The 24,933-nt window shown below is 42.3% G+C and overlaps 1 protein-coding gene across 4 annotated transcripts in view; it reads left to right on the top strand.

Moving 5' to 3' along the window:
• The first annotated feature begins 1,913 nt into the window (after window positions 1-1,913).
• LOC121684380 overlaps window positions 1,914-24,933 on the top strand; it is a 69,518-nt gene continuing 46,498 nt past the window's right edge. Inside the window, exons 1-4 of one of the 4 annotated variants that reach the window (XM_042064388.1) lie at window positions 1,914-2,038; window positions 2,112-2,132; window positions 8,790-8,908; window positions 19,636-19,968. In XM_042064388.1, the coding sequence (XP_041920322.1) occupies window positions 2,125-2,132; window positions 8,790-8,908; window positions 19,636-19,968 (460 nt within the window). In that variant the 5' untranslated portion in view covers window positions 1,914-2,038; window positions 2,112-2,124. Of the gene's footprint in view, window positions 2,039-2,072; window positions 2,088-2,111; window positions 2,133-8,789; window positions 8,909-19,635; window positions 19,969-24,933 lie in introns of those variants that run through there. The other 3 variants (XM_042064386.1, XM_042064389.1, XM_042064387.1) reach the window with 3 other exon arrangements.

Below are 24,933 nucleotides of genomic sequence, written 5' to 3'. Positions count from 1 at the left end.
GGCTTTATCTTCATTTGAATCTTCATTTGAATTCTTACAGTACAAGAGAATGACAAGCATGAAAAAAAAACATAAAACCAAATTATTATGGCATGCTTGCACGTACACACACACACACACACACACACACATTGACACACACAGACACACTTAGACACTAGTGTTGTAGTACTCAAAACCAGTCCTAGTCTCAAGACCGGTCTGGAGACCACCTTCACGCAGTCTCTGTCTTTTCTCAGAATTGACTTGTTTTATTTTAAGGTCCGGCAGGACCACTCAGCACCCACTCAGAGGCCACATGTACAGCATATCGTTAGGAAATACATGTGATGTGTTATAGCTATATAGTTGAAATTATGTGATGTGTACTGTGATGTATAGTGTTGCTATACAGTTGAAATGATGTGGTGTGTACTGTGATGTATAGTGTTGCTATATGGTATATATAAAATGATACCATGGTATAGATTTCAGGACATACAGCCGAGTCCCAATATGGTGCCTGTTCCACATTCCATAGTACGTCATGTCATGTAGACTCATTCCATAGTACGTTGCAGCTAGTAAAGGGGTAAGGCAAATTAACTTTGTACGTCAGGGGGATAAACCTTGTTCCGCGAAGGCCAGGTGTAAAACCGGACAGTTGAAAAATGGGGCGGGCTGGGAAATGAAGGTTGATCTTGGCCAGCAGATGGCGGTACCTCAACATATAGTGAGTACTAAGCTACGACCCAACGTAATTCTATGGTCGGATTCAGAGAAGATAGTTTACTTCATTGAACTCACTGTTCCTTGGGAAGACAGAGTGGAAGTGGCCAATGAGCTGAAGAGAGCTAAATACACTGAAATAGCAGAGGAGGCAGCTAAGCAAGGTTGGAGTGCATGATTAAGGCCTATTGAAATCGGTGCACGTGGGTTTGTGGCCAGATCTGCTATTGGCTTGCTGTCTGAATTGGGCATTTGTGGTCGTCTAAGGCAGGTGGTTAGTATCATGTCTTTAGCAGCAGAACGGGCAAGCGAATGGTTGTGGGTAAGGAGAAGTTACCCTTCCTGGGGCGCAAGCTAAGGTAAGCTAACTGGCTCATTTGTTTTGTGTTTGTGATGGACTGTGCCTAGGTTGATGGTACTTGGCTAAGGTTTTTTATGGTTTATGGTTCAGTCCGCATCAACGGGACGACCAACCTAGCCAACTTAGACCATGCCTAGGTTGGTTAAGGGTATTTGGATGTTTGTTGTGGTAGTATGGTGGCAGCATGGGGCGTAAGCTAACTGGCTAATTTGTTTTGTGTTTATGATGGGGCCTAAGCTAACTGGCTAATTTGTTTTGTGTTTGTGATGGGCTGTGCCTAGGTTGATGGTTGGTTGGCCAGGGTTTTTATGGCTATGGTTCAGTCCACATCAACGGGACGGACCAACCTAGCCAACCTTGACCATGCCTGGGCTGGTTAAGAGTATTTGGGGTACTGGATATTTCAATGTGGTAATATGGTGGCAGCATGGAGGGGAGTGTCTCCAGGACGCTGGTTTCACTGTTAAGTCTTCATGAGGTGTCGTGGGCCTAACTTAACGAAACATCGGTGAATAAGGGTGCCCACTTGATAACCCCAATGACATGCCGCATACTATATACTGCTGCTCAAATATTAGTCTGCTTCTGGTCCTGGTCTTGTTCTGCTTTGGTCTTGGTCTTGACTCAGTCTCAATACCCTCTGGTCTTGGCAATGACGTTGTCTTGACTACACACTGAACATTTACAGGAATTTGAATGTGTCTGTGTGTGTGTGTGCGTTTATGTGAGTGTGAGTCTATTTGTGCGCGGTGCAGAAAGCAGTAAATCTATAACATGCAAATGATAGGGCTATGTAATTCTAAAGAAGATTGTGTGTGGGTGTGTGTGTCTGGGGGAGGGGGGGTAGCTTAATATCTGTCGCCAAAAAGCCCTGGCATCACACAGAGAGAAATCAGAAGGAAAACTTGTACAGACGGACCGGAGAGAAGACACACACACACACAGGCACGAAGGCCAAAGCAGACATGGGCAGGTGAGTGTTTGGTGTTCTACACACACTTCCAGCAGACATGGGCAGGTGAGTGTTTGGTGTTCTACACACACTTCCAGCAGACATGGGCAGGTGAGTTTTTGGTGTTTTTTTTTACACACTCTTACAGCAGACAGATGTGTGTTTGGTGTTATTGTGGTGGGCTTTGATGAGGAGGATCGATCTCTCACTAGGCCCTTTCACACTGGCGAAATTGCCGCGATTTTATGTACCAGAATCGCGGAACGACTGTCCCTTTCACATAGACCGAGGCGGAACGGCGGGACAAAGTGTCTCGCCAAATTTACTACCAAGCCCCCTAGACATTTTCGAGTTTTTTTCGTTCCGGCACCAGTGTGAATGGGTCAAGGCGAAAAGGGGAGTCTGGGCGGGCATTTCGATGCTATGTCCAGCCCACCACAGGAGATTGCAAAAAAATCTAACTGATCAAAAGCAGCAATAGCAGAGACAGCACATTATGTCAATCTATAAATTCACAAAGTCTCCAGTCATTCAATGCCTGCTAGAGTTGACTGTAGCTTGGAATGCAATCAGTTGCCATAATAGGCTATCCTAAAATCCAGCGAAAAAACAAAGCATGAACTCATGAGCGTCTGTCTGCCCTATAGGCTATGTATCCTCTGATTGTAATGCTTACAGATATCTAGGCGATATTTGTAACATTTGTTTTGTATTTGGCCTGTTATAAAATCATGTAGACCTATTGGACAATTTAAACACATTAGGAACCGCAAAGTTGAAGACATGCATAAAGACATTGCTGCAAATTTAAAACCGGATTACTCTGGAATGGCTAACTGTACAGGGGCATGCTTTACACCTTTGTGTTCGGTAAGGTCTGCTGTTTATTCTGATATATGGTTTGTTATGTGTTGAGGTAAAGTTTCCGAAGTATTCCACCAAGATGAATGGGTAGGGAGACGGGCGCATAAAATATGATTAAATTAAAGTTACTTTTCTCGCGAACCGTTTACCACAACAACTAACCACTAAAATCGTTTAAAAGCTGAGAAAAAGCTCTTCCTGTGATAATAGGCTACTTCGCAAGTAGTTTGGGTGAGGCAGAATACCTATAGCCTACAGAGCAGCAGCTCTGGTCATATCGGCTCTGGCTCACATGATGTACTGCTTTAAATGCATTATCGCTTCACTACCCAACACGCGAACAAGAAAGAAAAGAAAAAAGAAACCAATGTGCTTATGTCGCGATTTCCGATAGGCCCAGGCCTAGAGAAAAGCTATTGTAACCTAACAATTAGGATTTGCTTTGCCTACACTGCTGTTTGGTTGTCCCAAACTTTGGGACGATCCATAGGCTACTCGCTTTAACTGAATCTTATCAACCCAAACTGCGATGTTCCAAACAGAGTGACAGGATGCAATGTCTAATAATCTCACTGCCTTCGGCATAAGGGACCGTTCGTTATTTATAAACGGGGTCACCGGAGGAAAATAGGGGAGGGTCATGTCTTTGACCCTCCCCATTCTTTGTTGAGGGGAGGGTCACCTATTTTTTTTTTGTCTAGGAGGGGGGGGGTCACCCATCTTTTGTATTAATGAAAACAGCAAAAAATCAAAGTGGCTTGTTTGATTGTTGATTTCTGTCGCCATATAACGTTCTCTTTCGTTCCATAGCTCTGTCAACATTGAACAATGAAAATAAGGGAGATTTCTCACGCAAAATACGGAAAACATCCGTCCCCATTAACGTTGGAAGGGTTGGAGCAACAAAGTACCCTACTTTATTCACGCTTAACAGCCTATATCCATTTGGTCAACTTTATCCAGCCCTAAAAAAGCTAACTTTGGTTTACTTGTAGTTTACGGTGTAGCCTAGCCTAACTTTAAACAGTGTGCATGCTTATAAAGCATACTTGTGCTTCATTCATCCACACATCCAGCTCCTAACGTTTTGACAAGCTTTTCTACCAACTGACCTTGTTCCTGCCCATCTCTAGATTTGCTGTCTCCATCCTTTCTGTTTTTGTTGTTTGCAAAAAAATATATAGTAGGCCCTATTTATTGGTAACCAGCAACAAGTGCAATTTGTTAATCGCTGTCATTCTCTCTCCTGCCAACAGCAGAATACAGAATACAAATACATCGGTCATATAAATAGCCAGTTTATGGTCTACAGTATAGGCTAGAGTTGGTAAGTTATGGTAGGCCAACTTGGAGTGAATATACAGGGGGATTTCTTTGGCTCTTAGCCTGGCAGGTGCGCACGTAGACATAGCCTACGGCCGAACACTGCAAGCGCCACGTTGTTAACTTAAATAGGCCTACTGTAGGTTAACATCACTCTGAGTTCGCATTCAAGCAAGCAAAACGATGATTTGAATACATTTGTTTCTCTGGAAGGGCAAGGGGTAACAACAGGACAACACAGAGACAGGCCAGAATGCAGGACTAATGTTATGAGAGTATTACAGTAATATGGGATATTCTACGGGAAAATATTAAAACGGCAAGACAGCGGGGAAAAGTTAAAATGATAGGCCTAAACCCGGAAAAAGTTGGCATGTTAGGTATTTTTCAGTCCCTGTGATTATTTGTGAAATTGTGCAAACGGTCTTTTCAAGTCATTTGAGAAGGAAGGAGTGTAGCAAGCTCCCAAATTGACGCTCGTCTGAGAAATTGAGTTTTGGATAATGTTCAGCTTTGGGAAGCCAAAGCCTAGAGGAAGGAAGCCTAGAGACTAGTCCATAGCAACAAGTTCATGTGTTGAATTTGTTATTACCCAGTGTGCTTTGTTGAATGGTCTCAATGTTTTATTGTTTTATTTCATGTGAATACTTACTAGAGGAGTAACTTATTTCAAGTAGGTTAATGCAGTTGCAGGAAATGTGCATTTAGTTTCCATGCTTATTGTGTTTCCACAACAATGTTAGTGAGTAAATCTACTGAAATGGCCACCATCTTGGTGAAGTGTGATGTGTAAGATCAGAAAGCAGAGGGTGAGTTTAGAACGATTATTTAAGTCGATGTGTATTCATAGCGCCCTATAGCGGGGGCGGAAGGTATTAACGATTGGCCGGGGACGGTCATGTCTTTTTGAAAAGACCGCTGATGGGTCGTTGAAAATTTTCTTGCAGGCAGGGGAGGGTCATGTAATTTCTGATTGAAGCACTCAAAATGCCTCCGGTGACCCCGTTTTTAAATAACGAACGGTCCGTTAGGACCAGACCTTTCGATGGACACCCAGGGTTAGGGTTAGGGAATGTGTGTGTGGTAAAAGTTAAGTTAATAAACTGAACACTGAGGAACCCACGTGTGTAAGTCGAGTCAATACATACAGTATGACTGTTAGAGCCAGCTACAGACATTACACATTACATGCTCAATTTTCTACCGATTTTCAAACGGTTTGGTTTGTTATAAACGTCAGAGGTGTGGTTATGACACTGCATACTTATGAAAAAATTGAACTTAAAAATGTTCAAGCATCCAGATTATAGCTACATTAATAATGTTTGTAAGAAACCAAAATGTTTGTAAAGCTGTCAAGATTTCAGCGAGATAAGAGTATGTGTTCGTGCAGATCACTCACCTTACATCAGGTACCACAGAGCCCACCAGATAGCTTGCCTGTGGCAAGATCGCCGCCGCCGTTAGAGACTCCGCCATAAGACATCTAGCCTTTATTATGTATATCTATGGGTGTAATCAGGATGATGGGATACTCTATGGTTTAATTAGGATGGGAAAATATTTTTTTATAGTCTATAATTTAGTATGAAAAGTATTTCTTTTAAAATATGAATTACTTAAAAATACTGCTAATTGTATGCTGTTTAACAAAATGTATAAATTGTGCACTGTCGCTTTAAGACAGTCGCTTTAATTCATGTTTATTTCTCAATGATCTTCTGCCTGCTCCGCTATGCCTAGTGCTGTACCTATGGCTGGGCCCTCTCACAGTTTTAAAGGGCCATTAGTGAGAACTACTGTTGCCTTCATGATTTCCTTTTAAAAGTTTCTTATAAGAAGGGGATATCAATTATCAACAATGACAAGCCAGCTGGAACCTGCGGCTCTCTCTCCCTCTCGTGAGTGCAGACGCGTTCCCAATTAAATGGATCGCATAATGTTCACGTTAGATCTGCTACAAAGGAGATAACTAAGAGTTAACTTAGTTTAACATGATGTTATCTCTATTTAACATGATGTTTTGACATTGACATTGTAAACGTTCTCTAAGGAGAGTGAAAAGCTAACCAACGTCGTCTCTATCGCAGGAAAAAAATAGCGAGCAGCCTGATAACCAAATTAAATGCTCGGCGGGCCGGATAAAAGTGCTTGGCGGGCCGGATCCGACCCGCGGGCTTGCCCACCCCTGCTCTATGGTTTAATCAGGATGATGGGGTAGGCTACTCTATGGCTTGGCAGCTTAGCAATTTACAAACATATAGAGGGCAATTTTATTCATTATGAACTGTTTTATTCACTGAAAATATTTTAAAACTTTTGATTCTCTGATAAGGATGGCTAGTTCATTATTTTGGGGTGCTATTTAGAAATGTGCTGCAATTTCAAAACCAGATTCCTCAGGTCTGCAGTTTATTTTGATATTTGTCAAATGTTGGGGGGGTAGAGAGAGAGAGAGAGTGTGTGTATAGTGTTTGAAGTCATGAGCTGTGAAGGGATACAGAAGGAAATGATTTCACCCTCCGGTTATCTGTTTCACACAACACTGACCTGTTGATCCTGCACATTTACATTTGCATGTGTTCATTTAGCAGACGCTACCCAAAGTCAGGGCTTAAATTTCATTGCGGGTATTGCGCATAATTTGTTCAGGTCCCGCAACTCTAGCCATCATAATGCGAGAAATTCCCGCATACACTTTTACAGCCTGTCTGATGACGTTAATATAGCCTAATCATTAAGTGGCGTGAATGCGGTGCTATTGACCGGACTGATAAACTACCGAGTTGAATTGAACATAGCCTCATGCAGACGCACACACACACGGAGAGAGAACCACTTTGCGCTTACGCAAATAGGCTACGCTACCATGGCAAACTTTTACATCTGGAAAGAGCTCCTTGGTAACTATCCTGCTAGCTCAGTCAGGTCACGTCAACACTTGATCCCAGAAAGATTGTCTTCGACATGTTAGTTTTTTCAACATTTATTGTATCTAATGACATAGAAAACATAATGATTTGCATACACATACCGCACTGTGCACAACTTTTATTCACTAGCGACTATAGCCTAAAACCGTCAGGTTGAAGGGGGGCTAATTACTCCATAGAATTAATGTCACGTATTTCCTTAAAGTGACAGGCACTCAATTACACCTACTCATCAGCAATGTGCACTCAATTGGACCTACACACCACATTAAAGATATGCCTAAGTGTTATAGGTTAAACGTCAATATGAGGCATTCAAATTACTAAATATGTTTAGCTACTAGTAATTACTAGTAAAATGCTATACTTTAAAAAAAATGCATTATTAAATAAATACACTCTATATGAATTCAAAAATATATGATAGAAACATATCACATAAGCTATCATTTTCAGTGTGTGTGGAGAGAGTCAAGCAGAATCTAGGATGTCCACTGTTGTGAATGATCCCACTACAGTATATATTACTGATGACGTCAGGGTGGTGGGGGCCCCAAAATCAAACACTTTTTTAAAAAAAGTATCGAAGTATTGAAATCGCAATTCTTGACTTGGTATCAGAATCGACCCCCCCCTCCCCCCCAAATTGTGTAAATCCCCCCCTACATGAATAACCTAAGGGGGGAATTCCCCCCCATTTTGAAAAATGAATTTTAAGCCCTGCAAAGTGACAGTGAAGTAGGCTATATTACAAGCAGAGCAACTTTGGGTTAAGCACCTTGCTCATGGCCACAAGGGTGGAAGCCAAAAACTGAGCCCACAACTTTTCAGGCTACTGCATGCTGTGGGTTCAATTCCCGGCTTCCACCGTTGTGAATGGTGGATGCTGATATGGAAGTTGAAGAACGTGTGTTTAAAGGGACACCAGGCAACGTTTTCGTGTTAATTAATCATCTTCGTAAGTCGGTATATGGTTAAATGACTCATTACGGGGCGAATGAAGGAATGGCTAGTCCACCGACTCAGAGCAGTGTGTCATACTCCTATAATCATTATCATATACAGCGCTGAGAAAATCAGTACATTCTTGGAAGAAACATGTAAAATGGGAGACTAAAAGACAAAAGTAACCTAGATGATAACAAGAGCACGATTATCATTTTACAGTGCTGTAGAAATCAGTAATATATACATTTTTGACTGAAAAAGGGGATTCTAGTCCAGAATTATTCCAAAGATAGCATTGTTTATGACATACCTTATGAGGGAAGGGGACAAGGGAAACACACTGTCTGACAAATATTGTTCAATTATGTCAGCAAGACAGATCAGTCAGTTGGCTGAGATCCATTGCATTGCATAAACTGTTATTTTATCTATTTATTATTTATTTGCAGTGAGATGTAGTGTATTACAACTTTATGCTCTGTCTCACATGGTTGCTCCTGTTTTTGATGCTGAGAAACATTTCTTTCTGATTTGTTGTTATTTGTTTTCTGGGATACCACATGCTATGTATGTGGTAGTTGTGTGTGTTCAATGTCTGAAGTGTGTGGTTGAAGGAGAGGGGTTAACAGACTGCTTTCATGATTTGTTCTCCTATTGCCTTGTACTGAATGATGTTGTTTTGTTGTTGTTCTCTCTCCAGAACCCACATGTTCTCTCCATGTGAACCCACATGTGTTCTCCACAGAACTCAGAGCATCACCCTGTTGCTTGTGCTCCTGCTCGGTGAGAGGACACTCCACTGCCAGGGTGGTTCTCCAGGTACGATCAAAAAGCCTATGGCTATATTTTACCGGTATTAGCTGATCAACAAAGAACTGGACTGGGCAAACAGGTTTGCTGTGATATGCAAATCTCTAGGTTTGGCAGGTTATCAGTTGCGTCTGTACATTTCAAGCCCTTAGTTAAATATAGATCTATCTGAAAATTTTGTCAAAATGTAGTTGTTGACATATTCTTATTCTGTAACAACTTAATAAGGTGAGGTGTTTCTTGAAGTTGTGACACTATATCTAAAGAGGCTTGCTCCACTTATCTGTCTAGCTCTATGGAATTCTTTGAAGCTCATTATCAGAACTACTCAGAACGCAGATAGAACCTTATTCCCAAGCTGTACTGAGCATAATGGCGCCTTGTGAGCATGCCAGTGGTATTGCACAATCGACACAAGAGATCAGCAGCTTGGCACAGGTCATTGTGAAAGCCTGAGAAGAGACCAAAGGCTGGTGGGGAGCTTGGTGGGGAATCCCACCAGCAATTGCTGCGCAATTTCTTAAGTTTCCCACCAATTTCTATCTATCTATCTATCTATCTATCTATCTAACCATCCGACGCGAAACGGAGGTCCATTTATTTCTGATAATGGACGCATCGAAGGGCATTATCCCGTTTATACCATGGTCACTTACAAAATAAATAAATATGAAATCAATTATTAATAATACTAAATGAGTTTTAGAGCTAAAATTGTTAGTTTTTTCAGTTGTTTACAGTTGATTCCATTGTTGAAGCCTGCTTCCAGGCTCAACCGTCGTCCTACTATCGTTGTTATAGTTACCATTCATAAGCATTGATATAGAACCGCGATTAAACTTTTTACCAGATCTACTTCATAGGTGTAGTATATCACTTTTTAAACGACATCCTTTTCAACCTAGACCATGGTATAATGCAGAGTGAAGCAGTTGAATGGGCACGTTAGAGAAGCAGTTGAATGTTGAATGGGCACGTTAGGGAAGCAGTTATATGGGCACGTTAGGGAAGCAGTTGAATGGGCACGTTAGGGAAGCAGTTGAATGTTGAATGGGCACGTTAGGGAAGCAGTTGAATGTTGAATGGGCACGTTAGGGAAGCAGTTGAATGGGCACGTTAGGGAAGCAGTTGAATTTTGAATGGGCACGTTAGGGAATCAGTTGAATGGGCACGTTAGAGAAGCAGTTGAATGGGCACGTTAGGGAAGCAGTTGAATGTTGAATGGGCACGTTAGGGAAGCAGTTGAATGGGCACGTTAGGGAAGCAGTTATATGGGCACGTTAGGGAAGCAGTTGAATGTTGAATAGGGAAGCAGTTGAATGGGCACGTTAGGGAAGCAGTTGAATGTTGAATGGGCACGTTAGGGAAGCAGTTGAATGGGCACGTTAGGGAAGCAGTTGAATGGGCACGTTAGGTATGGCCTTAAAATAAGAAGTGTTGTGGCACACTCAGAACTTCAATATGCAATTATTTATTAGACCTACGTTTTGGCTTGCGCCTTCATCAGGGTCATTTTCACACACAAGTCATTCAGGATTCCTTTATGTACACATGAGTCTCTTGATTGGACAGGTGTTAATTGGGGGTGTGTCAAGAGTCCATTCACAAATTCAAAAACGCAGGCTATTGCTGCTGCAAAACTGTAGTTTGGATCAGTGGTGCAGACATGCAAGATGGTACACTTAATTATGAACATACTATATATAAAAAATATTATAACAACATTTACATTACATATGTCATAGATAATAAAATAATTACTTCAAATACATAATCTCCATACATTTCTACATACAATTATTCATTTCATCATAGAAAACATTTGAAATCAAATTCAGTGTTAAGACCATGAGGGGCTAGAGAACCCAATCTATATATCCTCTCTTTGTAATTCTGTACAAATCACCACCCCAACGAGGTGTCTCGACTTTTTCAATACCAATGTAGCGTAATGAGGCAACAGTATGTTCCATTTCAATAAAGTGACATGCTAACGGGTATGTGTCGTTTCTGCCTCTAATTGTGCTCCTATGCTCCGCTATGCGTTGCTTGAGCTGGCGTGTCGTTTTCTCGATATAAACTTTCCCACATGGACATGTGATTAGGTAAATCACTCCAGTGGTTGAACATGTTATGATGCCTTTTATTGGGATCTTTTTCCCCGACCTTGGATGTTTAAAGTTTAACATTTATAAGTGCCGTTACATTGCGCACAGGAATTACACTTATAGTTCCCCGGCCGTATTGGAGCCAGTCAGCCTGTTTGAACATCTTTGATTGGAATTAGATCTGAATGGACCAGCTGGTCCTTTAGATTTGTTCCTCTTGAATAGACTACCTGTGGAATACACTACTTAGTTGTTGGTCAGTTTGGAGGATATGCCAATACTTCTGTAGGACAGGTTTAATCTCCTCTGCGCATTTTGAGTACTGACTAATCAGTGACGGCGCGAGTCTTCCCTTTTGCCATGTTAGATATGGCACAGCTGTCCAGCGGTCCTGTCGGCTAGGCAAATCACACATTAGCTATGGCACAGCTGTCCAGCGGTTCTGTCGGCTAGGCAAATCGCACATTAGATGTGGCACAGCTGTCCAGCGGTTCTGTCGGCTAGGCAAATCACACATTAGATATGGCACAGCTTTCCAGCGGTTCTGTCGGCTAGGCAAATCGCACATTAGATATGGCACAGCTGTCCAGCGGTTCTGTTGGCTAGGCAAATCGCACATTAGATATGGCACAGCTGTCCAGCGGTTCTGTCGGCTAGGCAAATGGCCTCCACCAAACAAGTGATGTGGCCGTCTGTGCTTGAGCAGGAAACAGCCCAAAGCCTGGGGCCCAAACACACAAACAGCAGCTCCACACACATGCTCATTGAATAGGCTCTGACTGGACACTGTGACCACAGCTATGCCTCCACCTGCTGGTCAGATAAGGTAATGGCAGGCAGTTTGATGATCCTTGATCTGAAGTCAGAAGTGATCACATTAAGCTGATAGAATGGGTTGGGATGCTTTATGAGTTTGGGATCTCCCACTGCAAACTGAATGGGTTAACTGAGAGGGCAGTTTAGTCTGTTACATGTTTAACTGAGGTCAGCTCTATCAGTAAGGCCATCTTTAATGATCGCAGCTTTAAATGACCTCTCCTAGTAGTGGAGCGGAACCATAACAAGTCTGCATTTTGTGATAAAAGCCAGAAATCTGTACCAGTGCTGGTACACACTGCAAGGTTTATTTTGCAAAGTTGCATACCTTCTGTGTACATCACAGAACAAGGTAGAGACATTATAACATAGCCTGGGAGAACCCAGACAAACCTGTTAGTGAGTTTAAATTCAGCCTGCAGGGGGGTATTCCAAGTACGTGGTTTAGTGATAAACCTGGGTAACTTAACTCAGAGTAAGTGGTAAACCTCCTACGACAAGAGCCCTATGGTACTGTTTTGTTAGGAGAATGAAGTCATACAGCTCTTCTATTAGGAGGTTTACCACCTACTCTGTGTTAACTAACCCAGGTTTGTCACTAGATAGATAGATAGATAGATAGATAGATAGATAGATAGATACTTTATTGATCCCCAGGGGAAATTCAAGAATTCACTAAACCTCGTACTTGGAATACCCCCCAGGTCAGTTTGGCAAGGAGGCCATTGATGCCCATTTCCAACATTTCAAAAACCCAGGCACCAATCACAATCGCTTATCTGGCATGGGGCTGGCTTTATATCATGACAGACAGAGCAGTACACTCAACACAACCAATGGCTGCACTGATGACGACAGGGTTAAACAGATATAGACATGTGTATACTTTGGAACTGAGTAAACAACTGCATTTGAAACCTTTGTTTACAAGAAAGATGTGATTGCTGCACTTCTGAAACGATTTGGTAAGAGTTTAAAGGAGAATTCCGGTGTGATATTGGATAGATTCCAGTTTCTTCCAGTAGCAGCAACTGGAATTCATGCATTTCCACGGAATTATTTTTGGAATCTGATCCCTTATCATACCTGTTCATTCTTACTCGTCGCTCGACTTATCGTGACTAAATTCAAGATGGCTTCAAACGCTAAACTTCGTGAAGATACTGTACTGAGATAAATCGTCTTGTAAGTAAACTACCAGTGCTTTTTCAAAGTTCTCAATGTCTCGTTTTAAATGTCAGGGCCCTCGGAAGTCTACCAATGAAGTGTGGAGATACATTGAGCCTCGTAAATGGTGTAAAACAGTGATTTATTTGCATGGCTAGCCCGATGCCGAAGCACCACCATTGAAAAAGCTGTTGGTAGCATCGGCTAACTAGCGCCAGATTTTGGAGTGCAGGGGACAAGCCGAGATGGGCTATGAGACATACGTTCACACTCGGTATCATGTTTCAACACACTTTAGGTCAATATCACACCGGAATTCTCCTTTAATGAATCAATTTAAGTTTAATTTCACTGCTGGTTACACCCCTGGAAGTCGTAAGTTAATGAAGCCTTTCCAAACCCACTCTCAATCTCAACTGAGATATGCGGTGTCAAGGAGACTAATTATTACACATTTGTAAAGTTATACAACTGTGAGATGTCCGTGACCTCCATTCCTAATTACTGACAATAACTGGGGTCACCCATGTGTTCCAGTGTTTCCAAGGCCCTATATTCCCCAACTGAACATGGTAGATAGAGGGTCCTATGTTCCCAGGGTGCTATGTCCCCAGGGTCCTATGTTTTCAAGGCCCTATATTCCCCAACTGTACATGGTAGAGAATGGGAACATGATAAAGGGTCCTATGTTCCCAGGGTGTTATGTCCCCAGGGTCATATGTATGTATGTATGTATGTTCATTAAACTGCTGGTTGTCATATCAAATTCATAATAATTAGAACCTTCTTATCAGTCTGCATACAGAGACACATTTCACATAATTGGGCACATGCATAATATGCCAGTGAAGTTTTCTTTTTGATTTTTGTTTATTTTTCCTGACAAATAAAGATGAACAAAAAACAGTATTTTACATGGCCTGCACAAAATGTTGTGTGTGGCATATTGTGTCAGATCTTCCTAGTGTGACCGGATCAGTAAGGAGGGGAGAGAGGGGCTGGGAGCCAATCACAGTAGCCAGGGACTTCTTTAAAGTAGCGTTTCACCGCTGAGAAGAATGTGTATTTAAATTGGGTCATTTATGTAGTAGAAATGTGTTCACTATGCGCTGCAGAGCTTTCCTGTTGTACAATCTTTAATCAAGACTGATGGTTCATCCAGAACGTCTCATTTCAATTCAATTTCAATTTATTGTGCTTATATAGCGCCAAAACATTACACATGTATCATGACGCTTTACAGAATGTAGGCAATCAGAGAAAAAGAAAAGAGGGAGAAAAGAAAAGGAAGAAAGAAAGAAGGAAAGAAAGGAAGAAAGGAAAAGAGAGAGGCCCATGGGTAACAGGGGCGGAAAAACTCCCTAGAATTGGAGATACATATAGGAAGAAACCTCGAGCAGATCCACAACTCAAGGGCCTGACCCATCTGCCTAGGGTCAATACGGACAGTAAGGTCTGTAAATAATGACAAATGCATATGCCAGTCAGGTGTGGAGAGAAGGACATGGTGTTTAAAGCACCTGAGGTGAAGGTTACAGAAGGTGTGGAGAGAAGGACATGGTGTTTAAAGCACCTGAGGTGAAGGTTACAGAAGGTGTGGAGAGAAGGACATGGTGTTTAAAGCCAGTCAGGTGTGGAGAATAGAATCAGCTCGATGTTCCTTTAGTACTGACCATGTACTGTTTGTGAGTCATGAGTGATGGGGTTTAGAACAAGTGGGCTTTGTGGAAAGAGGATTTGCTGTGTTTAGACCAGAGGCCAGTGTAGAGCAAAGAGTATCTGTAGCATCATTAACCTCTCGTGACAAAAATGAACTCGGATTAGGTAAAGCAAATCTTACCAAGACGAGACTTCTGAGATTACGGCAGAATGATACTGTAGGAGAAACTTTACACCACTGGAATACCGAGCAATAATCAGTAAAATCGTGAAGGAAAAAAAAAGTTACTGTGTACGATTGCTAAACTTTGATTCTTTTTATGTCACAATCAGTTAACTCCATTCTACTGCGCTAGTGGTTCAGCTGTGGGCACGCAATTCTATGTTGTAGATGGGGCAGGGACAGGCAGTGATGAGCGCTGTTTACGTAATGAAATGACATTGTAAATTCCACGCAAAGCACAGTGTTCTTTCTGCGTACAGACAAAAACTCGGTATTAGCGCTTTCTTTGTAGGCTACATCCAGCCCTGAGTGTTGGACCTTAGCTTCTTCAAACTTTCTAAACTCAGCGCGCTGATATTGTTTTAAGTATGGCGCGTGGTTTTGACCAGTATAAAATCTCAGACTGAACTGCCGTGGTCACGGGTCATGGCTGATCATGTAAAAATCGGCCAATGCCGGTCACCAGGCAATCAATCGGTGCATCTCTAGTAATTAGGGGTTTGCACGGACGTCACGTTCTGGCCGGTAACCATGGTAACCCAGCACGCGCGGCCATATTGGCGATACTCAGTGAATGAAGTACAATGGAATATTATGCACTTTGGATATCTTACGTGATTGTAGCCGTGTCTAAACAACAGAAAAGCTCATCAAAATGCGTCTAAGATGCAAAGCCATATAGGACAGGACTTGGACCACAAGAAAATGCGCGATATTTCGAGAAATTACGGTTTATTGGCAGCGCAGATCCATATGAGTTGGGTGAGGGAGACGAAGTACCAAGTTCAACCACAAGCGCCCCCCTTCCTCTGATAACTTCTGACATTATTCTCCTTTCTCCCTGGTTTTTTAATAACTTTTGGAAGTCGATACCTACACCAGATGTTTTTCTCAGTCGGACCTATTGGTACAACCTAAAACACGGCAATAATTAACCATTTTCCTTGACGATGTTTGGGATTTACTTCAGTGCCTAATGCTTTCTAATGAGGCGAGTATCTCCAATATGGCGACGTCCAGATCTGATGACACGCCGTGCAAACCCCTAATAACGTTTTGCTAATGTTATTGGCTGGTTATTAAATTATCAGCTGGTTATTATGGGGGCAGTAGAATGCAGGAGCTTGGATTTAGGTACTGTCCTCTCCGACGAATTGAGCAGGCTCGCCATTTTTGTTGCGGTCATTCCTAACTGCACATAGGCTGTAATCGTCTCGGCAGGGATATCCTGCTCAATTCGTCTGAGAGGACAGTACCTAAATCCAAGCTCCTGCATTCTACGCCGTACTGTCCTCTCCGACGAATTGAGCAGGCTCGTGATTTTTGTTGCGGTCATTCCTAACTGCACATAGGCTGTAATCGTCTCGGCAGGGATATCCTGCCTGGGCCGGCCTCGTGTGATACAAGGGGTCTCTAGGGCCGCTACGGCCTCGTCTTGGACCGATCTGGCTGCCATCTTGCCGTCAACCAACCGCGTTTATTGATCTAAAGCTAAATCATGATCATGGTAGGCGCATTTAATTTGTCGTCACCAGAGCACCACCCACATACATCTCATTAACAATGCAGCTCATTTGCATGTTGTGAACTTGAAAATGAAAATGAAAATCGAGAAATGGAAAATAAATCGCAAGCAGGTGTCAGTTTTCATTTTATTTATCATTTTGGCATACATTGTGCGCATTGTCAGGAAAAGGCAAAGTCAAAGTGAAGTTTGCATTTTCATTTTCCAACTAACATTTTCATTTTCATTTTTGGCAGTAATATACCAGGATGGTAATGGAAAAAAAATGACGTTTTCAATTTATTTTTTATTTTTGTCACAAATGTATCGTGTTTATCAGGAAAATTAAAAGCCAAATGTATATTTCATTTTTTTTTTTTTTAAATTTGGCAGGATAATTCCTCTGACACTGGCAAAACAAGTTTTTCATTTTAATTTCACTGTTTTCATTTTAATTTTATTAATGGCAGGAAAAACCCCCCATAGTCACATAGGCCGAGATAAATGTCCCTTCTCCCCACTGCCTTTCGGCGGCTGGCAGCAGCAAACCGATCAGACGAGCCCGAGATGATGATCAAGTTTATCGTTGCCTACGATAGGCCTAGTAAAACTTCCCTTCACCAAGTTCAGTCCGAAATAATTATTTACCAGAAAAAATAGTTTGAACGTAAACCCGACGTACAGGAATGCCACAAATATATAGGAGTCATTGCAGATGAAAAGACGTCTTAGAATTGCGAACAATGCATACAAGGCCTTCCCGAACGACAGAGATACATATATCCCCGAAAAGGAGTGCGTCATTGACCTCAGTTACATGCAGGGAGTAACCCGGTTTTCAACAGCAATATTCGTTTTGCGCGCGAGTTGTGTAAACTCATTCTGATGGCATCAATCAATTTAATCCGGTATTTGGCGCAAACCGAATATCGCTGCTACATTTAAAGCCCGAATATTCCCTGCATGTATAACTGTGGTCATTGTGTATGGTGAATTGAATCGACACATTTAGATCGAGCATGGCAAGTCATTGCAATAGCCTATAATAATAGGCCTACCATTTTGTTACTGCATTAACCATAGTGATGTTCTTATTGAAAATTTAAAAATACTAAAATTAAAAAGTAAATTGCATTGTGGGGCTGTCAAATGATTATTGCAATCATCATTGCAAAATCACATAAAAATCCCCCAGGCTGGAACATCTCTTTAAATTGTGCTCAAATACATTTCTATGTATTCTGGCGAGGTTTAGCCAAGGCCTAAAGATCATGAAGGATAGGACATTGAGCCATGAGATGTGCAGTTTGAAGCCCTTAAAAGATGTGCACTGTTAATTTACTCACTGTTATTTTTATTTAGTTCATCTTGAGATGTTTTAAGTTTAAATTTCAGCTCAGTGGAGCACTTAAAGCACCAACACTTCATTAAGTTACTTTTCTTGTAGAATTGTAAATCATAAGTCATAGGACAACCTATATAGGACAGTAACTAAGGAAAGAAAGTGAACCTGCTGCGGTGTTAAATGCCATGTGGTTGAACATTTGGGTGCACCTAACTTTTGTGCTGGTGCACCTATGAAAAAAAGTTAGGCGCACCAGTGCAACCAGTGCAAAAAGTTAGTCTGGAGCCCTTGGGGGGGGGGGGTGTCTCTTTCCATCGGCTGGATATCACTCTCTTCTGTACTGAGACGGTGAACACTGTGGTGTCCATCAGCCTTGTAGAGCTTCAGAACACTAATGTCATTCTCTTTGTCCAGTTCTGAGACAGAACAGATGGCTAGGTTCAGGCTGAGACAGAGCTAGATTCAGCATCTGACAGAGAGCCAGGCTGGGGCTCAATTTTAAAAGACATTCTGCATCTCTGCCTCCTTAATGGCTGAATATAAGAAAAATGGGTACATTTGAACCAGGAGTCTCCAACAGGTAGGCTAGCTCACAAGCTACCAGTATCTCCCCACCTGTTTCTGAGTAACTCTCCAAAAGGTTAAAGTAAAAAGCTCATAAATCTGAGAACAGTCACTTGGTAAACCTGTTAAAATCCAAATTCAAATTCACAGTGTACAAACACAGAAAGGAAAGGTGTTCAAAAAAAGAGCCTTAACACGCAAAGCTGCTTTGGATGGAGATCAGCTTTTGTGAATAAATGTTACTACTAATACTAACTAATACTAAACATGGGTAGCTCTTGCCCATGTTCATTTTGTCAAGTAGCTCTTGGAGAATAAAAAGTTGGAGACCCCTGATACCCCTACATAATATTCCCTGTGTAATAATAAGAGTATGTGTAGTATATTATTTCCAGTTCCAGTTATTATTATTTTTTGCATTTTAAATTACATTATTGGCAAAAAGTTCAGAAAGTTCAGTTGATGGTTCAGAAATGTAATTATGTTATTGCCAGTTTACGTTATGTGCTTTATTAAATTAAAAGTATTACGTTATTGGCTGTTATTAAGTTATTGGAAACCAGTGCAGGGATTTAAGTATAGGAGTGACATGGACAGTTGTTTTGTTTTTTGTAATAACCCTCATTGCTGCATTTTGTACCACCTGGCTTGGTAGTGTTTTGAGAAGGCCTATCAAGCCCATTGCAGTAGTCAACCCTACTGCTGATCCCTACTGCTGATCCCTGCTGATCCCTACTGCTGATCCCTACTGCTGATCCCTATGTCTCTCAGTTCTCTGAACACCGCAGTGAATAGTCTCAAATGCTAACAAATGTGATGGCTGTTCCAGCTGGTCATGTGATGCCTATCCTGGCTGGTCATGTGATACCTATCCTGGCTGGTCATGTGATACCTATCCTGGCTGGTCATGTGATACCTATCCTGGCTGGTCATGTGATTTCTATCCTGGCTGGTCATGTGATTTCTATCCTGGCTGGTCATGTGATTTCTATCCTGGCTGGTCATGTGATACCTATCCTGGCTGGTCATGTGATTTCTATCCTGGCTGGTCATGTGATTTCTATCCTGGCTGGTCATGTGATTTCTATCCTGGCTGGTCATGTGATTTCTATCCTGGCTGGTCATGTGATACCTATCCTGGCTGGTCATGTGATTTCTATCCTGGCTGGTCATGTGATACCTATCCTGGCTGGTCATGTGATACCTATCCTGGCTGGTCATGTGATGCCTATCCTGGCTGGTCATGTGATACCTATCCTGGCTGGTCATGTGATTTCTATCCTGGCTGGTCATGTGATGCCTATCCTGGTTGGTCATGTGACAGCTGTTGTTGCTGTTGTGTGTCTGCAGGTGGCGCTGCTGAGGTGCGTCTGGTGAAGGGAGACGGGCGCTGCTCAGGCAGAGTGGAGGTGCTCCATGAGGGAGAATGGGGCACCGTGTGTGATGATCACTGGGACATTAAGGATGCTGAGGTCGTGTGCAGACAGCTGGACTGTGGATCAGCTGTGCAGGCCGTCACCACTTGGTACCACTTCAATCCTCACTTCGGACGTGGGTCTGGACCGATCTGGATGGATGACGTAAAATGCACAGGGACAGAACAGACTCTACAGAGCTGCCCATTCAGAGGGTTTGGAACACATAACTGTGGGCATTATGAAGATGCTGGAGTCATCTGCTCAGGTACATCACACACAGCTACAACTGACTACAACAACACAACACTCATTACACACAGCTACAACTGACTACAACAACACAACACTCATTACACACAGTTACTACTGACTACAACAACACAACACTCATCACACAGTTACTACTGCAGGGTTTCAGTAGCGGCTGCCTTAGCAACACAGACCTGCCGCCTTAACACTTTGAATGCCGCGCTGTGTTACGTCCCTCTTCTACCCATAGGTGGGGTAGTTTCCATCATGTCCTTTTTGGCTGCTCTGCTTTCTCTGTTCTGTTCTATTATTATCTTCAGGTGTGACCTGTGTGAGGGGTGGAGCTTCTCCATATATATACCTGTGCCTGGCGGTCTGTTGGATGCCTTTTGCCATTTGCTTTGGCCTTGTGCCAAGACCGGGTGCCCTCCACGCTCACTAGGTCGTGCCGTCGTTTCTCTACATTGTTTATTTTCAGTTGTCCTTAAATTTCTTAATTATGTATTAATATTTTTGTAAATAAATACCCCTAGACATCGAGCCCCTTTGACTGTTTGTCAATTTGTGTTGCATCTAACCTGGCTGGCTGTAACATGGGGTCTTCATCCTCCGTTTGAACTTTTTTTCGTATTAGGACGTGGCAGGTTTTGGGAACGCGACTTTTGGTGAGTATTTTTTTCTGGATGTAGTAGTGTGCATCTCAATCAGGTAGCCGCCGGGTGGACAGAGAGTCTACCACTTTATTATTTTAGTTTCTTTTTTTTAGGTGGTAATCCTTATTCGGTCTGTTTCGGAGGCTTGCTGTAGACTGCACCATCGGTCTGCTGCTTCCTCACGAGTTTGACGGATAATGTATGCCGGGTAGGGAACCCACTGAAGATTAGCGAGGTTTCAGTTAGTTGTTTTTTTTTGGTATAGGTAAGTAGGGGTTGCGGTGCAGCAGCGAATCATCCAGTTTTCATACTCCTTTTGTTTGTCGCTTCCAAATTTGTAGTTTTGCGCACTACAATTGTGGTGCTTTACGGGTCGATAGTGTCGGGGATTAGATTTAGTGGGCTGCTGTGATTTCCAGGGTTTTTGACCCTTTTGTTCATCTAGTCTCCTATCGTCCTGTTAGTTTAGTGTTGTGGCGTGGTTTTGGTAAAACCCGAAAAGTCGTGGTCATCTTTTAGGGGAATTTTGTGGCCACTTCGTTTTGAAGTTTATATTGCAGCCTTTCGATTTTTGTTTGTTTGTTTTGATTTGATCGATTACAACCATGACTTCGGTGGCACAGGAGTTTGCTGATGAACCCTCGGTGGAGGCCTTTCATAGCCTCACCAAGGATCCACTCCTGGAGGTAGCGAGCATATTCCACATTGAATTGTCCAGTGCTGAAAAGCGCTTAAAACACACTGTCAAGTCTGTTTTGCTACCCCATTTAGTTGAGAAGGGAATTCTGCCACCTGTCGATATGAAGGAGGCCATTCGTTTAAAAGAACTATCAATTCGAGAGAAAGAATTAGATAATGAAAGAAGAGTTGCGCCTTAGAGCTTCCCAAAATGAACTGGAGTTGAGACGGCTTGAAGTGAAGGCTATAGAGGAAAATATGGATCTTACTAATTCAGCGTCTTTCGATATCAGTAAGCACATCAGACTCGTTCCACCGTTCATAGAGAAAGATATCGAAAAGTATTTTCCACATTTTGAGAAGGTTGCATTAACTCAAGTGGCCTAAGACGGTTTGGCCTCTCTTGATTCAGTCTGTTCTCACTGGCCGCGCTCAAGAAGTTTACGCGTCACTCTCCCTGGAACAAAGTTCTAATTATGATGAGGTTAAGTCAGCTATCTTGCGGTGTTATCAGCTCGTTCCTGAAGCCTATAGGCAGCGCTTTAGGCGATATAAGAAAACTGACCGTCAAACCTATCTCGAGTTTGCATGGGAAAAGGAGACGCTTTTTGACCGCTGGTGCTCTGCTAAAGAGGTAAATAGCCTGGGTAAACTGCGCGAGTTAATGTTACTTGAAGATTTTAAAAACTGTTTGCCAAGTGCTGTTTCCACTTACCTTAATGAGCGTTAGGTTGAAACTGCGTGAAGCTGCTGTCATGGCCGATGAATTTGTCTTGACCCATCGTGTTAGTTTCAAAGACAGGCACAGGTCGGAGTCATCTCAGTTTACTACCGTTGAGAAAGTGGTCCAACCTTCTAGTAACTGAGCAGACGTGTTTCTATTGCAAAAAGCCCGGACACTTGGTGGCAGACTGTCCCGTTTTGAAAAAGAAACATTCTGCGAAAGGTTGTGGCTTGATTAAAACAGTTCCGAAATCTGCTGTGCCTGGTCTCGAACTCCCCTGTGACATAAAGACAGGTTATGAACCTTTTCTTAGCAACGGTTTTGTGTCTTTGCCCGGTGACGAACATAAAACAGCTGTTCGTATTTTGCGAGACACCGGCGCAGCACAGTCTTTCATATTGCAGGGTGTCCTGCCCTTGTCTGACACAACGAAAACTGGCACGAGTGTGTTAGTCCGTGGCTTTGAAATGGGGTTCACTGTTGTACCACTTCATCACATCCAGTTACAGTCTAACGTGCTTACTAGTTGCTGTGGGGGTCCGTCAGTCTTTGCCTATTCCAGGTGTTTCCCTCATTTTAGGAAATGACATTGGGGGAAATTCTGTATGGGGGAAAATAAATTAGGAAATTCTGCCTCAGGTTGTTGCTGTGCCTGACAAGCCAGCAGAGCATGAGTGTGTGCAGCAGAGCATGAGTGTGTGCAGCAGCAGAGCATGAGTGTGTGCACAAGCCAGCAGAAGTTTTCCCCACCTGCGCGATCACTCGCCCAAAAAGCTTCCACTTCCCCGGAGGAAAAAGAACGCTCCTCTTCTCTCATTGATTTTGATTTGTCAGATTTGTTCTTTTGTAATTTGAACAATTTGTCCATTGCTTCTCTGGCTGGTTCTGGCGAGAAGTCAAAGCTAGTTAGAAAAGAGTCTTTGTTTTCAGCTTCTCTGACTGATTTTGGCGAGAAGTCAAAGTCAGTCAGAAAAGGGCCTTTTCTTGGTTGGTCCACTCACACGATCCAGGAATGGATATCAATATTTATTAACAATTATGTGTTGCTACACGTTTTCCCGAGGCTGTTCCTTTAAGAAAAATCACTGCTAAGACCGTAGTGATGGAACTCCTAAAGTTTTTCTCTGAAGAAAACCACAATGGTAGCCACAAATGCCATGGTAGCCTATTTAGTTGGCGTTATGGACGTGACAGTTTTGCATAGTATCGTTATATAAAGCTCTGTTTCTGCTCTAGCTTTCTCCTCTTTTAGCAATCCATTAACTGAAAATAAATAATTACTTATCGCTAACTTAGATATCCTTCTGATTGTTTCTCGTCCTGTCTCCTCTCCTCGCTCGTTTCAGGCTATCAGTGAGTCTCTTCACCATAGTAACTTTACTCACTGACTCGACTTATCAGAATGCTCAGATTTCACTGGCTGAATAGCAAGTGAAATTATGGTTCCTGAAGCTACTGAAGTAAATGCTGTTATCCTAACCTACAAAACATTTATCGCAGCTTTGAAATCTTATGTGAAAATCTAAATTAGGAAATTATGCTCCGGGTCCGAATAAGATCACTCGGGCTGCGGCCCGCCATTTGACGACCCTTTGGTCTAAGCCATTGATAGTTTAGCAATACTGTGAAAACAAGACCTTGGAAGAACCGGCCTGTCTGTCGTGTGTATGTACACACAGACCATGTGTTCTGTCCTTACAATTCTTCCATTTCCATCTTTCCTTATTATCTGATGCTTTTTATGCTTCCTTTAAAGCCTCTTCAGACGTAACTACATCTGGTATTTGTTCAGAAATGTGGTTTCAGAAACGTTGGTGGTCTCTGCACTTTCTTCTACTTCTCTCCGTAGTGCCAGAGTTCTGTTTTCCCAAGGCGCCTGCCTGTATGTGAACCAGACGTGAACGGTAATGTGTTTCTTTTTAAATAAACTGCCTGTACACTTACAAGGTTCTCAATGCTTCATGTAGAGACACTCATTATGCTACTGAAAGGACTCCTGAATAGCTATCATAAGCAGCTAAGGCAACTTGAATGTCCGACTGATGGAAATAGTCCGACGTTTGTTGTTTGTCTGTACTGCACATGGATATGACATCAACTAGGATAGCCAGCGTGAGCAGCTCAGAGCACACTTTTGCGTTTTCAACCCTTTAGACGGGAACGCTACGGTGGAGCGTCTTTAAGATTTCCACTCTGGAGGGTGGCTTCATTTGTTTGCGTTTTTAAGCCCCCAAAACGCTGTCGCCGTCTAAACGATAGACACATACAAAATATTTTGTCGGTTTCACCCGGGAGCGTTGTCGTGTAAAGCCGGACTTTGCTGCCGCGTCAGCCCTCCTATTGCCCAAGCTGATAACCTCTTTATTTGCCGTGTGGGTGGTGAATTTTACGACAACCAGAGCTGTAGGGAATTGAATGGCATTCCACAATATTGCTATCCAATCTTTATGTTGTATATAATATAATGACTATATTATATAAATACAAATTGATTCCCATTAGCTTAAATACATGCCCTAAATTGGGCTACCAATTCAGCTGCTTGGACAGAAATAATAGGAGAGAGTGAGAGTAAACTACATCAAATTGAGCCAGAAGGAAAGCTGTTCAAAGAACTGTCTCTGCACAGGGGTGACTTTTACAAAAACACCATTTTTGGAAACATTTTCTTTTATGATTATAATACCCAAGGTGTGTTGGACATACGTCCAGTCTTTGGCATTTACCACACCTTAACTAAATAAAAAATCAACAGGGAGATAAGAATATTAAGTTTGCAAACAAATATGTCAGACCAGGTGACAGGTCTACTACATCTGCAAAGTAGCTTTACTTGTAATTACACCGGCTATTTCAACAGTCTTAACTGTATGTCCTAATTGGTACCATTTTTCTAAGTATTCTGGATCCGGGGTCTCATGAATAG

The sequence above is a fragment of the Alosa sapidissima genome, chromosome 15 (assembly GCF_018492685.1).
Source record: "Alosa sapidissima isolate fAloSap1 chromosome 15, fAloSap1.pri, whole genome shotgun sequence".
In the NCBI taxonomy this organism is placed as follows: Eukaryota; Metazoa; Chordata; class Actinopteri; order Clupeiformes; family Clupeidae; genus Alosa; species Alosa sapidissima.
The sequence above is the reverse complement of the archived record's forward strand: the minus strand, read 5'-3'. Positions and strand labels throughout refer to the sequence as shown.